The sequence below is a fragment of the Miniopterus natalensis genome, chromosome 6 (genome assembly GCF_054644295.1).
Source record: "Miniopterus natalensis isolate mMinNat1 chromosome 6, mMinNat1.hap1, whole genome shotgun sequence".
Classification (NCBI taxonomy): Eukaryota; Metazoa; Chordata; class Mammalia; order Chiroptera; family Miniopteridae; genus Miniopterus; species Miniopterus natalensis.
In genome coordinates this window covers 59,173,458-59,187,044 of record NC_142086.1, presented here as the reverse complement: position 1 = coordinate 59,187,044, position 13,587 = coordinate 59,173,458, and the positions used below count along the sequence as shown (strand labels likewise).

The window sequence follows — 13,587 nt, the reverse complement described above, 5'->3', positions numbered from 1 at the left end:
ATAATTCCTCACTTCCTGACAGGGAATAGCTTATGAAAATCTTGGTTCTGATGGACCAAGATATAATGGACACTAGATATAATGGAGAAAGTCCTACCAAACGCTCTGCAAATTACCAAATTATGATGGGAATGGAAAATTGTTTACTCTCCCTGAAAACAATTCCTTGGAGTTTGAAGTCGCTTTGTATTCAAATAGCAAAATAGAACTGGGGCCCCAAATCTGCCACCACTTAGCAACAATCAAGTTAAGTGAAAATATTGCACATTTACTCAACTGTCAGGCTTTACACTGTTACCGATCTCATGTATGTAGTGGTGGCAAAGCTAAGAAAACCGACTATTGTTATTATTGCAAATTCAGTTACTGTTGAAACTGTAGAAGGGCGTCATAAACAGAACATTTGTGAAAGTTGCTGTGAATCCTTCGTTTAGAGGCTCCTAACGGCCTATGACGATGCCAGTCAGCTGCTCGCGGGAATGCACAGGGTAGGGAGGAGCACGTCCAGAAGGGGTCTGTTCTGTCGGATACTCCACAGGAAGCTCCCATGGGTGGCAGGCTGGACCCAAGAGTCCTTCCCAGGCCGAGTTTCTAGGATTCGAAAATTCTGGAGAATACCGTTCTTGAAAACCTTGCTGAGCTTTACTTTTCTTCCGAGCCTGCAGGGAAGTAGGTCAAGACTGGGCTGTCCCTGCTGCCAGTGGGAGCGCCTCAAAGCCTCCGCCTCCTGCCGTCCAGCTGGGGGCATCCCCTCGCCCACGTGAGCTTCGACAGGAATAGTGACGCTTCCACCCCAGTGCTCTCGACTCTTTGTCTTTATAAACTAGAACAGGTTACATATTATAACCTGTTCTAGCTTATAAAACACATATGTAAGCCTCGAGGATTGTAGTTTCATGTTTACCCGAGGCCCCTCCTATGCCAGGCCCTCGAATGTAGCAGAGGAGGCACCTTCTACCCTCACGTCGAGTTCGGTGTGTGCACATCCCCTCCCTCACAGCAGAAGCTAACTCCCCGGTCAGCTGAACTGTTCTGACCCAAATGCTGTTTTTCTTGGTAACTGTAATCTTGGTAACTATAACCAGCTACTACTAACCAAAAAACATGAAGAAAAGCTGCGATCAGATTGCTGTGGGGAAGATTCTGGAGGAAAGAAGGAGAAAAACTGAGAATGGGACACTTACTAGGACAAATTACCAGAACTGGGCGGTTGGTAAAATTATACTTGGTTAGCATTTTGAAAATAATTTTTCTAATCCTTTAAAAAATGATGTCTGTCCAAATAATCACAGAGAACCCCAACAAGCACAAAACATTCTGAAGAAAGGAGTGGAATGCAACCACTGAAATAAAACACCACTGTCAGTAGGCCCTGGCACTCGATAAATGTTCCAAACGGGAGCCAAAGGGGCGCACGTCTTTCACACGAAACCTCTGACATTCGGGAAGGTTCAGCTCGAGACTGCCAATCTTTACCACGCAGGAGCAGAAGGGTGAGCAATGCAGATTATTATGGAACTAAGAAAAACACAGTTTTTAGGAAAAATGTATTTATCACTCTTAAGAAATACTCTTTAAAATATTAACAATTTAAAAGGAATATCAGGTGCAAGGCAGTTAGTAAGCAAGTAAAATATGACATTTAAGCAAATTAATGTTAACTCAATAGAAATCAGGACATCATCAGACTTTGGCCCTGCAGAGGACGCATGGAGAGACAGTGTCTTATCTCTTAAGTTCATACAGTTCCAGACAGCACGTGAGTAAGACCTGTGTTTGCATATTTATACCCTAGGTATATCTGCATTAAGAAAAACACTGCTTCAAAACCCTACACTGTGAAAAACTATTTTCAGGAATTTTTATTTGGTCCATTGATCTAACAAGGCTGAGTTCTCAAATCCTTTACCCCCAAGTTAAAAATTGGAGCAACAAAACAAAACTCCAGCAAGGCATAAATAAGATATTAAAGTGCATATATACAGTCCCAGAAAAGTTTTGATTGGGAACAGCAAAAAATTTCTAGTGCAAAAACTGCTTTTGCCAGCAAAGCTCCTTCCCTGGAATCAAAGAGCTACAGTAGAAGTTAAAATCGGAAAGGTTTAAGCAATGCCTCTCTTTAGTCGAGTTAATATTTGTGCATGCACCTTGGCCCAAACTATGTTCAATCTTCTAAAAGGGAGCATTTCAGGGGATAGTTTAGAAAGTGTCAGAATTCCCCGATCTGAGGCAGTGCTTCCTCCAGGTGTTCCACGAGCAAGTTCCTTAGATGTGTCATCAGCCGCAAGTGGGGACCAAAACCCGAAGATGTCTTGCGATGGGCTTGCAGCTTGTGGAAAGAATATTCACATAGCTACTCTATCTTGGTTTGTCTTGAGCCTCTTGATACGTCTTTTGAGCCCGACCTTGACTCTCTATATAACATTTTGTGCTTTTGGTCTGAACAGAGACTGGGCGTTGTCTGTAAGAATTCCCCCGGCTTTTATCACCACGGCCTTTTGAACATCTGGTTTCATCTTTTTGGAATTCATAATAAAATAGGTTTGCATTTCTCAGTACACATATACAGACAGGGATTATTGTTGATTCTTTCTCTCTTTTCCTTCAAGGGTCCAAGTTGAAAGCTCTCAGGAGGACATCCAGGTCCCCGAGGTTAGCCGCCTGGAAGAGCTCCGGTTGGTCCATCAGAGAAAGCGCGATTCTGAGGGCAGCCCAGATGTTCCCGGAGATGGCAGGGTGAGGAACTTGCTGTTGGTTCCGGCTCTTTCTCTGCAGACTGAGGGCAGTGAGAAAATTGCTGACCGCTTCTCTAAGAGGGTAGAAAAACAGACATTTAAAAATGCAACAGATTTCAGAGTTAGCAAGCAAGACAACAAAAACGGATGACGTTATTTTAGTCTAACATCCTGAATCACCTCTCTGTGGTGGGCTGGATCATCAGATGAACAACTTTCTGATCCTGTCATTATTCTTTCGTGAAAAACCATCGTTCAATGTAGTGCAATCAGAAAGAAAAAAGCAAAGCAACTTTTATTTTAGGAAAGTCATGTGGGAGAGAAAGAATAATGGCCACTGCTAACTCTTGAATGCATTCACTTTTCCCCTACTCCAGGAATGATTTGAAGATGCAATCCATCCCCAGATGTGGTTTATGTAACTAGGGTCGAAGAGGAACCTACTGAGAAAAAGAGCGGTCTGACTTTTCCTATTAGCGACAGAAATATGGGGAGCAGCCAGGGTTGAGTTGAGTTTGTTAGCAGAGCACCTGGGCTTGAATCCCATTACTTAGCTGCATCCTCTCTAAGCCTCAGTTTCCCTGGCTATATAACAGGGAGAAGAGAAGTCACTTTAAAATCTTGTTGTGAGGTTTAGTAGAATTATTCTATGTGAAAGCTCTTATTATGAATCTATATCCATCATTCTCAAAGTATTGTCTTGGGAACCCTGGGAATCAGTGAGGCCAAAGTGATTTTTAAAATAATACTGAGATGTTATTTTACCTTTCACTCTCATTCTCTCACCTGTATACCCTGGAGTTTTCCAGGGACTACGTGATTTACGATATCCCCACAGACTGAATGCAGAAGCAGAAACAAGAGTCTTCTATTAAGCAAGATATTAATAAACACAAAAATGATGAAAGAATGTCACTTTTCTCACTAAACATTTTTGTATAGGAAGATGATTTTTTTTTTGGTAAAATATGTAATTTTTTTTAGCAGCTGAAGAAATTGAACCTGGTTTATTAAAAACCAATAAATGGCAGAACTGGGATCTGAACCCAAGCGGGTCTGATTCTAAAGGCCTGGCTTGGCTCGTTCTGAGAATGAGAAAGGGTTTGCATTTTTGGTGGAGTTTAAAACTAACAATTCTCTTTTTTCTAGTTATGAAAGTAATACCTGTTTACTTAGGGAAAAAATGGAAAAAAAAGAAGAAAAAAATCACCCAAACCTTCATTACACAAAAGAAACAAAGGTGGTTGTTATGGCCCCTGTGGTTGGGGAAAAGACAACAATGAGGAGTCATGAGAGAGGGAGAGAGACATTTCAAACTATAAACCCGCCATTCACAAGTATTTCCTTAAGTTTTATTTTTATTACTCACTTCACTGCTAAGTTAGAGAACCTGGATTCTTGGTTGTGCTTTGCCTGCAACCAAGTCATTTTACTGGGTTCTCCTGCCCCCGCTCCAAGGTTTTCTTTTCCTTACCTGGGAAAAGAAGGTTTGGACCCTTCACGTTTCTCAAAGAGTTGCCCTTGGGGGTGTTAAACCCAGATAACCCCCCCGCCCCCCCGCTGAGAGAATCTAGAGGGGGGCCTGGGAATCTGCATTTCACAAGGTGCCCGTAGGATGGCTGCTCCCTGAAGACTGAGAAACACTAACGCAAACTGCTCCCGCTTCAACAGGCCCCAGGACCTGCGCCTTCAAGCCTACCCTTCACAGGGGGAGAGTCAGTCCCACAGGCGAGGTGTTTTAGTGCCAACGGCCTGCCAGGGCGGTCACCCCCGCCCCGCGTGCCCCCGCGCCCAGGGCGCCGCGCGCTTCACCTGTAGGCGCCCAGGTTGATGCAGCTGATGCCCAGGTTGTACCGGGAGCGGATGAAGCCGGGCTGCAGCTCCAGCGCGCGCGTGTAGGCCTCCACCGCCTCCTCGCTGCGGTCTCCGTTCGCCAAGGTCGCCCCCAGGCGGTTCCACAAGGAATAGTCCTGGGGAGAGCGAGAGCGCCCTGCGGCCCGGCACAGGCGCGGGGCGGGCCCCAGGCCCTGCACCGGGCCGCGGCTGCGAACTCGCGGGGGCTCAGGGGCAAGGGCCAGGACGAGCCAGTTACTCAAAAATCTTTACGGACTGCTCCGTGAAATGACTCCCGGCCCTCAAGGAGCCTACCATTGGATGCGCTCAGGCCACTCCTGTTTCTATCTTAAGTATGACCAGCCAGGGTAGCTGTCATTAGTACTGATCACTTTCAGCTACTGGATGCAGGGAAGTAAAGTGCAGCAAAAATGTACAAAGTACATCCTGTGGAAATTTCTTTTTTAAAACAAAGAACCTTATGGTTTCTTGCTGCACACTTACCTCTGGCCGAACGGTTAAGGCAGCGTTAAATGCATCGATTGCTCTATTAAATTCTCCGCTCAGGTGGAACAGTACCCCCAAACCTGTCTGCAGGTCTGGGTCGATCAGATCTCCATTTTGGTGGGCAGCTTCCAGATATAACTCCTTCACTCCTTCCAGAACAGAGCTAACAGGGGGGAAAAAATTAGATTTGTAATCCAAATAGTCTGAACGTAAATGATTTATGATTATGTTCTCTGTTCATTACAGACTGGAAAAAATCTTGCTTAAAATATCTTAGTGTAACAAGAGGACTATTACTATACCAGGTTAAAATAACCTGCTGATTTTCATGAAATATTTTGTCCTACACGGATCCAAACAGTGCTAGGTAAGGAGAGATCCATTGACCCCCAAGTGCCAATGTAGAAAACCCCAGGGCCGAAGTCCCGAGGCCTCAGTGAGAAATAATTTGACATAATGATTTATTGCTGGTAGAAACCAAATTCCAGAAGAAAGGACTTCCATTTCTCCCCATACCTCATTCTCAGGCTTTATAAAACTTGGCACATTGCTACTTATTATAATTTATTTTGGGTTAATTATGTGTCCAAAGCATTTGGCTTTAAAGTACGGTACTCAGATAAATGTCTGTGAGTACCCCTGGGGCAGATCATGTGTCCCAAAGGCTGGCGCTGCTCTTCTGGCAGAATGCTGTCCCACAAACCATCTGGAGTGGGTGCCGGTGGGGACCTGCGGCTCCTTCATTACCATTATGCTAATTAATTGCGTGTGTGGGTGTAATTTAATGATGTGGATACCTATCAACCGGAGACTTAGACATCCTCCGGGTGAGGCCTGGAGATCCCTTCTTGCTCTTCACAAGGTATTTGTACTTTGGATTTTGCCTAATCCAATTCTTGAGGGCTTCACAGGCATCCTGCTGATGGCCGGTGTTCGTGTAACTCACGGCCAAAGCCATCAAAGCTTTCAAGTTGTTAGGCTGCAGTTCTAAGCACCTGGAGGAAGGGGAAAAGAAGCCAATTTCAGATTTTGTTTTGTTTTTGGAGCCAGTGTCTGAGCAGTTCTTTAGAAAATTTGAGGCCTTTATTAATTAAATGGTACAAAAGCATTGCTAAGTTTATGTTAAGCCCCTGGAGAATATCACATTCATTATCTACATAAAAACTTATTTTTAAGAAAGTTAAAAACTCATCCTGATGTGTGTTAGGTTTGGTAATTTTAATAAATGATTTTGAAACTATGGAAAATGTGGCTAATCCCTGCACACAATGTATTAGTAGTTAATCTAATGAGGAGTAGGGGGTATCATTATTTTAACGCTGCTCTACTATCAGTATATGAAATGCACCTTATCCACAAAGCGAATGGGCTTGAATTAAATTCAGACATCCAGAGATGAAAGATCGAGCAGTGTTTTGTAAAGGAGAGGGTTATTCTGGGTTTCCAGACTGCTGATGTGGGCTTACAGCAGGCCCAGGCTATAGCTGCTCCCCCTCGTGCTCCTCCTCTGGCCTCTAGCAAGGGCTTTTCAGACTCTGATGTGCATGGGAATCACCTGGGGATTTGGTAAGTGCAGCTTCTGATACAGCGGGTCTGGGCGGACCCGGGCTGTGCAGGTCTGACAGATGCCCAGGGGAAAACCACGCTGAGCGTCTCTGGATGAGATTTTGAGTAGCAAGCCCTAGGTGGTACCTTTATCAGAGCTTTAGGAAGAGGTTTTATACACACACACACACACACACACACACACACACGTATACACACACATATGCATACATACACATATATGTATACACACATATGTATACACACACACATATGTATACACACACACACACTTATAAGAAAGAGTCGGGACAGTGGAAATCTATTTGGTAGAGGCTGTTTCCCCCTCGGGGCCTAAATAAGGACTCTAAGCCAGCCTGGGGTAATGCTGCACCCACCCCAAGTAGTCTAGAGCTTTAGTCAGGGGCTCAGGAGTTAAACCTGCAGGTTGCTGAAAATATCTCAGGGGATGCTCTGTAGACATCAGGAGCTAAAATTGCCTTGAGATTATTTTGAGTCTATTTTGTTCTAAAGAAAACTTTCAGGTGCTGCAGAAGAATAGGACGTTAAAAGGAACTATTTATTCAATGAGCCTATTTTATGACTGCTTTTGCCATGAACTCTTCGTGCTAATGAGGGTAAATTGATTTGCATGTGGCCCCACATTGTGACTGAGGAACATTACTTCTTCATCAGGTCCTGTTTTCCAGAGCTACGCGTAAGTCATATGTGGCCTCTTAACACTTATTCTGGCCAAATTCTTTGCAGTGTACTTAAAGGTCAAATGATAAGTCTGAAACTATTAGCAGGAAGGCCATCAACAAGTGTCCGCCCGCCCATGACTTTGCACTTAGCTTCACCTACCTCTGGAGGGCGACAATCGCTGCCTGCTCATTTTCATTCTCCGCCTGAGTTATCCCGAGGAACTGCCACGCCTACAAAAAACAACTATGTCAACGCTGCAAGAGGAGGCACAAGCACTCACGCCAGTAGTCGGTTACCTGCGACAGATCCCTCTATGCAGAGCGACCTGTCTCAGATGGGAGAGTCCTGTAAAGGGAAAAACACCACATGCATTTCTTCATTCAAACTCTTGTGACATCTGGGTCAAGATACCGTCTCTATTTACAAGCTCTCAGTATTTATTCTTTCCTGTGATCCATGGAAACCCCTGAGCTTCTGAGATATTAGGCATCTTAAAACCAAAAGATAAGTACATAAAAGGATGCTTTTGTGAGGAAAAAAGGTAAAAAGATAACCCAGAAATGTAGCCGAGTAGTCTGAAGTTTACAATAAGGAATCTCAAGATGTACACAATAAAATTTACTCGTATAAATGAAAGTCAAGCAGTTATTAGAAGAGGCAACAGGAAATTTAGGAACTAGGGAAAACAAAACCCCTCACAATGTGTTTACAGCTCTAATACCGGGTGGGGCAAAAGTAGGTTTACAGTTTTAAGTGCATGACGCGCAGTCAGTTCCTGTTATTCATTGTATTATTTTCCATATGAACAACTGTAAACCTACTTTTGCCCTACTCTGTATAATCAAAGTGCATAAAATATATAAAATGCAATATAATGTATATGTGATTTTAAAGCCTACACTAAACTTTATATTCCACCATAAGCACTTTTTCATGTTTTTGCAAAATCTTCCTACTTATAGTTTTTAATTTAAATTTTGTTGAATGGATAGCCCATTATTTACTCGATCAATTCCTTTGTTGCTCTGAGGTTGTTTCCAACCCTTTGCTATGGTTTAATAATGTGAAGAATATCTTCAAGCAGATAATGTTTTTCAGATGTAGACTGACATTTAAAAATATAACAAATTTATACTTATATACTTATTAGAACAAGAACTCTCACACCATTACAAGAGCAATGCACATTGAAAAAAAAAACACCTCTCACTACACACATTGTCCTCAAATTTGCCAGGGGTGAGGGTATATCTGAGTCTTAGGGATTTGAAAAGGTTTGGGATGTGCATAACTCTCCCACTTCTGAGAATCAATGCTATGGATATTTTAAAACAAACTGTATGAAAACATGTAGAGTCATCTTAAAGTGCTATAAAATTGTATCAGCTTTTCCCCTTATGAATTATCTTTACATATACCATACAAACTCATAAAAACTAATTATTTCCCCCCAGAATATCAGGGATTCTTTGTAATCTTTCCAGTGTGCCCAGAGCAGCCTCTACCTTTATTTCACCGTCTATACATCTTAGAATGCTTCTTAAGAAAGACTGATGAAACAATCTTTCTCTGAGGGCATCTTCCTAGGCTTTGGGCATCACTTTCACCATCCACAGACCACCCATTATCTTAGTGTTGGGATCTATATAGATTCAGAAGCCCCGGGTCCTTATCTAGGATCCATTAGTAACCAAGTGTCCTAATTTTCTCATTTATGAATCTGGGATGATAATGAATACTTTTTAAAAACTGCCCAGAGTTGTGTCAAACGATATAATACTCACGAAAACACATAGCATTCAGAAATGTAAGATGACATTAGTATTTTTGAGGGGAGGGATGGCCTGTATTTTTCTATTAATACAATTTTTTTTCTACAATGATTCAACTATCTTTCTAAAAATCCTAATATTTTGGTTCAGCATTCCAACTCTCAGTTTAATCCCATTTCATTATCCATGTTTTGATGAACAAGATACCAGGGGCTTTAGTGATCATTTTACTTGTTCTCTCGACACTAAGTACAAAGAATAGTAGTAATAAAGCTTAAATATGATGTGCCAGACACTGAACTGAGCGCTTTATCTATATGAACTAATTCAATTCTCACAAAATCCAATAAGATGGTTATTATAATTGTGATTTTCACCTTACATATGATGAGACAGAAGCTTAGAGAGTTTTAATGACTTGTCCCAGATCACATGGCTCATGGCCAACCAGCCGTAGAGCCCAGCACACTGCTGTATTGAGCCCACGCAGGAGAGCAGAGTCTAGGAGCTTAACCACTATTCTACACTGCCTTCTCAGCACCGTACATACCCTTTCCTAAAATTTCTCAAATTGTTCTGGGAACATCCCTTTTAAGATGTTTCCTGAAAATTACAAACTACAAAGGAAGACTTTATACCTGCCACTGTCTTACGACAGGCCTTCACACGTGTGGAAGTGTCCTGGACCAAGATAGGACTGCAGAAGCCTCTTTGGTGGTCTCCCAGCCTTGTCTCCAGCCACCCTTCATGCCTCAGACAAAGGGGTTTTTCTAACATGCTCTTTCCTAGGGGTCCCTCCCCAGGGCTTTCAGGATGAAGCACAAACTCTCGTCTACCTCCTCTTGCCTCCACTCCTGCCATTCTCTCCTCCCCTCTTCCCCGATCGAATGGTTCAGGTCTCTCTGCTCAGCCAAGAAACCATTCCCTCGAAACAACTCGACTCCCCTGCTGTCTTTAATTAATCCTCTCTCCTTGAAAACTCAGCTTGGATTCACTTGTGGGGAGGCTCAGTCAGAGTCTTGCTCTTGCTCTCCTAGCCTCCTGTGCGTCTGCATTTATTACACTGCCTTGGTTTATTTACTTGTCCCTCCAGATAGTCCACTAACGTGTCTTCTGCACTGTTCTATTTTTCTAGCTCTTCGGTGTTCTGAGCCAGTGCGCGGCACAAGTCCTGGGACGTAGTATATGTTCAATAAATGTGGAGTGACTAAATCAGTGGTGAGACAGGGTGTGGCTCTAGACCCCGACAAGACTGCACACTGCACCCTGAAAACTGCCCATGAGCTCCCGGGCAGGCATTTTAGTTTTTCATTTCTTGTCTCTGTCCTTTATTTTTGGGCACCACAGATTCTGCAGATTGGGTTAGAAAACAGGTTTATATCACACTAAACCAGGCTAACTCCTTTGGGAACCGTTACATGGTGAAAATGCCAGCCAGTAGAGCCCTGTGTCACCCTCTGTCCCTCATTAGCATGTGCTGCCACTTTCTGAGCCTGGCAGGATGAAGGGGGAAAGACACCTCTGCATCTCCAGGGTCCTGAAGAATCGCCGCCTCCATGAACAGGATGGTGACTGGCAGGTCCCCTTCCTTCAGCCGCTTTAAGCCTTCTTCGAATGCGCCTGGCCAGTCCTTGAAGGGGTTTTCAGTGTGGAAGTAATAGCCCTACAACACAGAAGGGCCGAAGGGATCTACCATTTACCGCCTCATTCTCACATTCAGTAAGCTCTTTCTGAATTTAAATTAAATTAAAGCAATTAATTGAATTGCAATTAAATTTCTTATTTTATTTTATTTTTAATTTAATTTAAAATTTTCCATCACCATTTATCCCCTCTATGCCCGCTTCCACCCCCAGACCCTTCCCCCCTCAGCAATCACTACATTGTTGTCCATGTCCATGAGTTCTCTCTTTTTTCCCCTTTTTGCTCAATCCCTCCCCCTAAGCAACCCCCCCTCCCCCAAGTTGTCTGCCTACTTTCTATCTATGAGTCTGTCTCTATTTTCCTTGTTACTTTAGTTTGTTTATTAGATTCCAAGATGACTGAAACCATGTGGTACTTGTCTTTCTCTGACTGGCTTATTTCACTTAACATAGATGTTTTTATTGTGGTAAAATTTTATTTTATATACTTAACATAAAATTAACCACTTAAATTAGTTTTTTCTTATCAGGAATATACATTTGCTTTGTATAAGTTTTAGATTTTGTTATTGAATAATATAAAAAGTAACAAAAACTTACCCATAGTGCTGCAACCTAAACATGATCACTGCTAATATTTTGGAGTTTTTTGCCTTATGACATTTCTTTTGTTCACTTTGTTCTAACTATTCCCTACGCCTGCCCCCCAAGATTTAAAAAATACCGAGTTTTTGCCCTGACTTTTGCTATGTGCTACCACCCACTCCCCTAATATGTACTGTACATCTATTTATGCACTGTGGCCCTTTTGAGGGCTACAAACCACTGCCATATCTAAGATTTTTTTTTGCCCTCCCACTCCTCAAACCAGTGTTTACTCTGTTGGTGAAGAGAGGTGGATATCACCCACTGAGAATGCTGTTTTAAAGTTATAGATCTTCTTTCATTGTAAAAATTTAAACAATACACAATGTCAAATAGTCTTCTAGTATTTTTCTATGACCATATAAATTAAACAAATAAGCTCATACTATAGGTGCAGTTTTGTGGCGTAAGCTCCACTTAGTTTTAGTTATAATTATTTATAGTATGTTAAAATTTACTCAATCAAACCCCTATTGATGGACTTTCAGGTTACCTTCATTTTTTGGTTTTCATAAATAAAGCTACAGTGAAAGCCTCATGGTCAAATCTTTGCCTGCATTTATTATTACCTTAAGATAGACTTCTAGAGAGATTTATTAGGCTAAAAGCTATGAACTATTTTGAGGCCCCTGACATGTGTAGCTGAATTTTTTTTGAGAAAATATGTCCCAATTTAAACTCTTATCAGAAGTACCCGAGAGACATTATTTGTTGCAGTGTTAACTAGCATAGATTATTATAAAATCTTTCTAATTTGATAGGTACAATTAAGCCAGTCTGTTTACGATGCTACCAAGGTTTTAAAGTAGATCAAATGAATTCCTTCAGAAAGACAAAACCCCTTATCCAAAGCCACAGAGCTTATGTAGGGGTGTTACGGACATGAGGCCCCAAGGAGTGGGGAGCTCAGGGCCCTCATCATGTCCCAGGTTCAAGGATTACAGTCCAGAGTCTGATGATCTGCATCAATGTCCTTTCTTTTTACTTAGTTTTGATTTTTTAAATAGAAAAGGCAGTTATTTTTAATGAGATGGTTGTTCTGATTTTATGAGATTGCCTGGCCTACTGAGGGACACAGAATATTAGGAAGAGAAGGACATGTTAATGACTATGCAGATTGAAAATCCCCTAAGATCAGAGACTATTAATCATCATTTCCCCAGGAGCCAGTACACAAATAAATATCTGTTGGGTTGAACTATCATGGAAATTACCCAGAACTAAATATTATTGAGACTTCCTCCACAAAAACCATCATATAAGCATATACTATATATGACTCCCTTCCCCGGTGTAAGAAAATTCCACATCTCTTTTTATCTTTCAAGTCATTTAAACTTATTTCTCAAGTTTTATCCCCCTAACTGTTTTTAAAAGCATAAATCCAAGGGCATCTGGGACTTCATGGGCAATCTGGCTTGTCATTCACTGTGCTCATATTTGCTGGAGCTCCTGTCCGGGAAGTAGCTCTGGGGAATCTCCCTGGGACTTGACCTGGTTGTGTGAAGACTCTCTTTTCCATTGAGTTTCTCTGCCAGCTGTGTAATGACCACCTGTGAAATGCAGTCCAAAGCCCTGCTTCGCTCCCCTGCCCATTGATATCACTTCGGTTGGCTCATCAGCATGGCTCCTGGGACTGAGTGATGAAAAGCGTTGTGAGGTTAGCCCAGGTCTTGTTCAAACCCACCCTCAAAGGTAGTTAGTTCAGTAAGTGGCCAGCAGCCGGGACCCAAGCTCTGGGTGGCCGCCCACCTGTCTGTACTAACACTGATAAAAATAAGGGTGCCCCGTTCCAGCTTTGCTGCTTTCACACGTTGGATGATTATATTGTTTTCATCTACCAGAGCTTTTTCTAGGTCTGATTGACATTAAAGTGTCTGTTTGATTCTTGGATTTTTCACAGAAATAATTATCAACTAATTTATAATTATAGGATTCAAAGAGGAGCATGGATAAGAAGAGAGCTGGTCACCTTCTCGCTGGCTGAGACGGTAACTTGGCTCTGCGCTTCTTGGTTCTCGGATATCCAGTTCCTCCGGGCCATTTCTTCCCATTCTGCTTGCATCTTATCCCAAAACTCCGTATCTGACTAGGAGACAGGAAACATGGAGAGAGGTGGGTTTAAGGACATGGCATATATCACTCGGTTTATTTCCAGAAAGACAGTTTTCCTCATAGATCGAAATGAGTTCTGCGGAGGAA

The 13,587-nt window shown here is 42.4% G+C and overlaps 1 protein-coding gene across 4 annotated transcripts in view; it reads right to left on the bottom strand.

Moving 5' to 3' along the window:
• Positions 1 to 1,834: 1,834 nt before the first annotated feature.
• Positions 1,835 to 13,587, bottom strand: part of PEX5L (peroxisomal biogenesis factor 5 like) — a 134,573-nt gene continuing 122,820 nt past the window's right edge. For 2 of the 4 annotated variants that reach the window (XM_016218079.2, XM_016218081.2), the window contains 7 exons: positions 13,358 to 13,474; positions 10,617 to 10,760; positions 7,485 to 7,555; positions 5,873 to 6,070; positions 5,073 to 5,238; positions 4,548 to 4,705; positions 1,835 to 2,809 (listed from right to left, as the gene is read on the bottom strand). In XM_016218079.2, the coding sequence (XP_016073565.1) occupies positions 2,605 to 2,809; positions 4,548 to 4,705; positions 5,073 to 5,238; positions 5,873 to 6,070; positions 7,485 to 7,555; positions 10,617 to 10,760; positions 13,358 to 13,474 (1,059 nt within the window). In that variant the 3' untranslated portion in view covers positions 1,835 to 2,604. The remainder of the gene's footprint in view (positions 2,810 to 4,547; positions 4,706 to 5,072; positions 5,239 to 5,872; positions 6,071 to 7,484; positions 7,556 to 10,616; positions 10,761 to 13,357; positions 13,475 to 13,587) is intronic. The other 2 variants (XM_087818293.1, XM_087818294.1) reach the window with 1 other exon arrangement.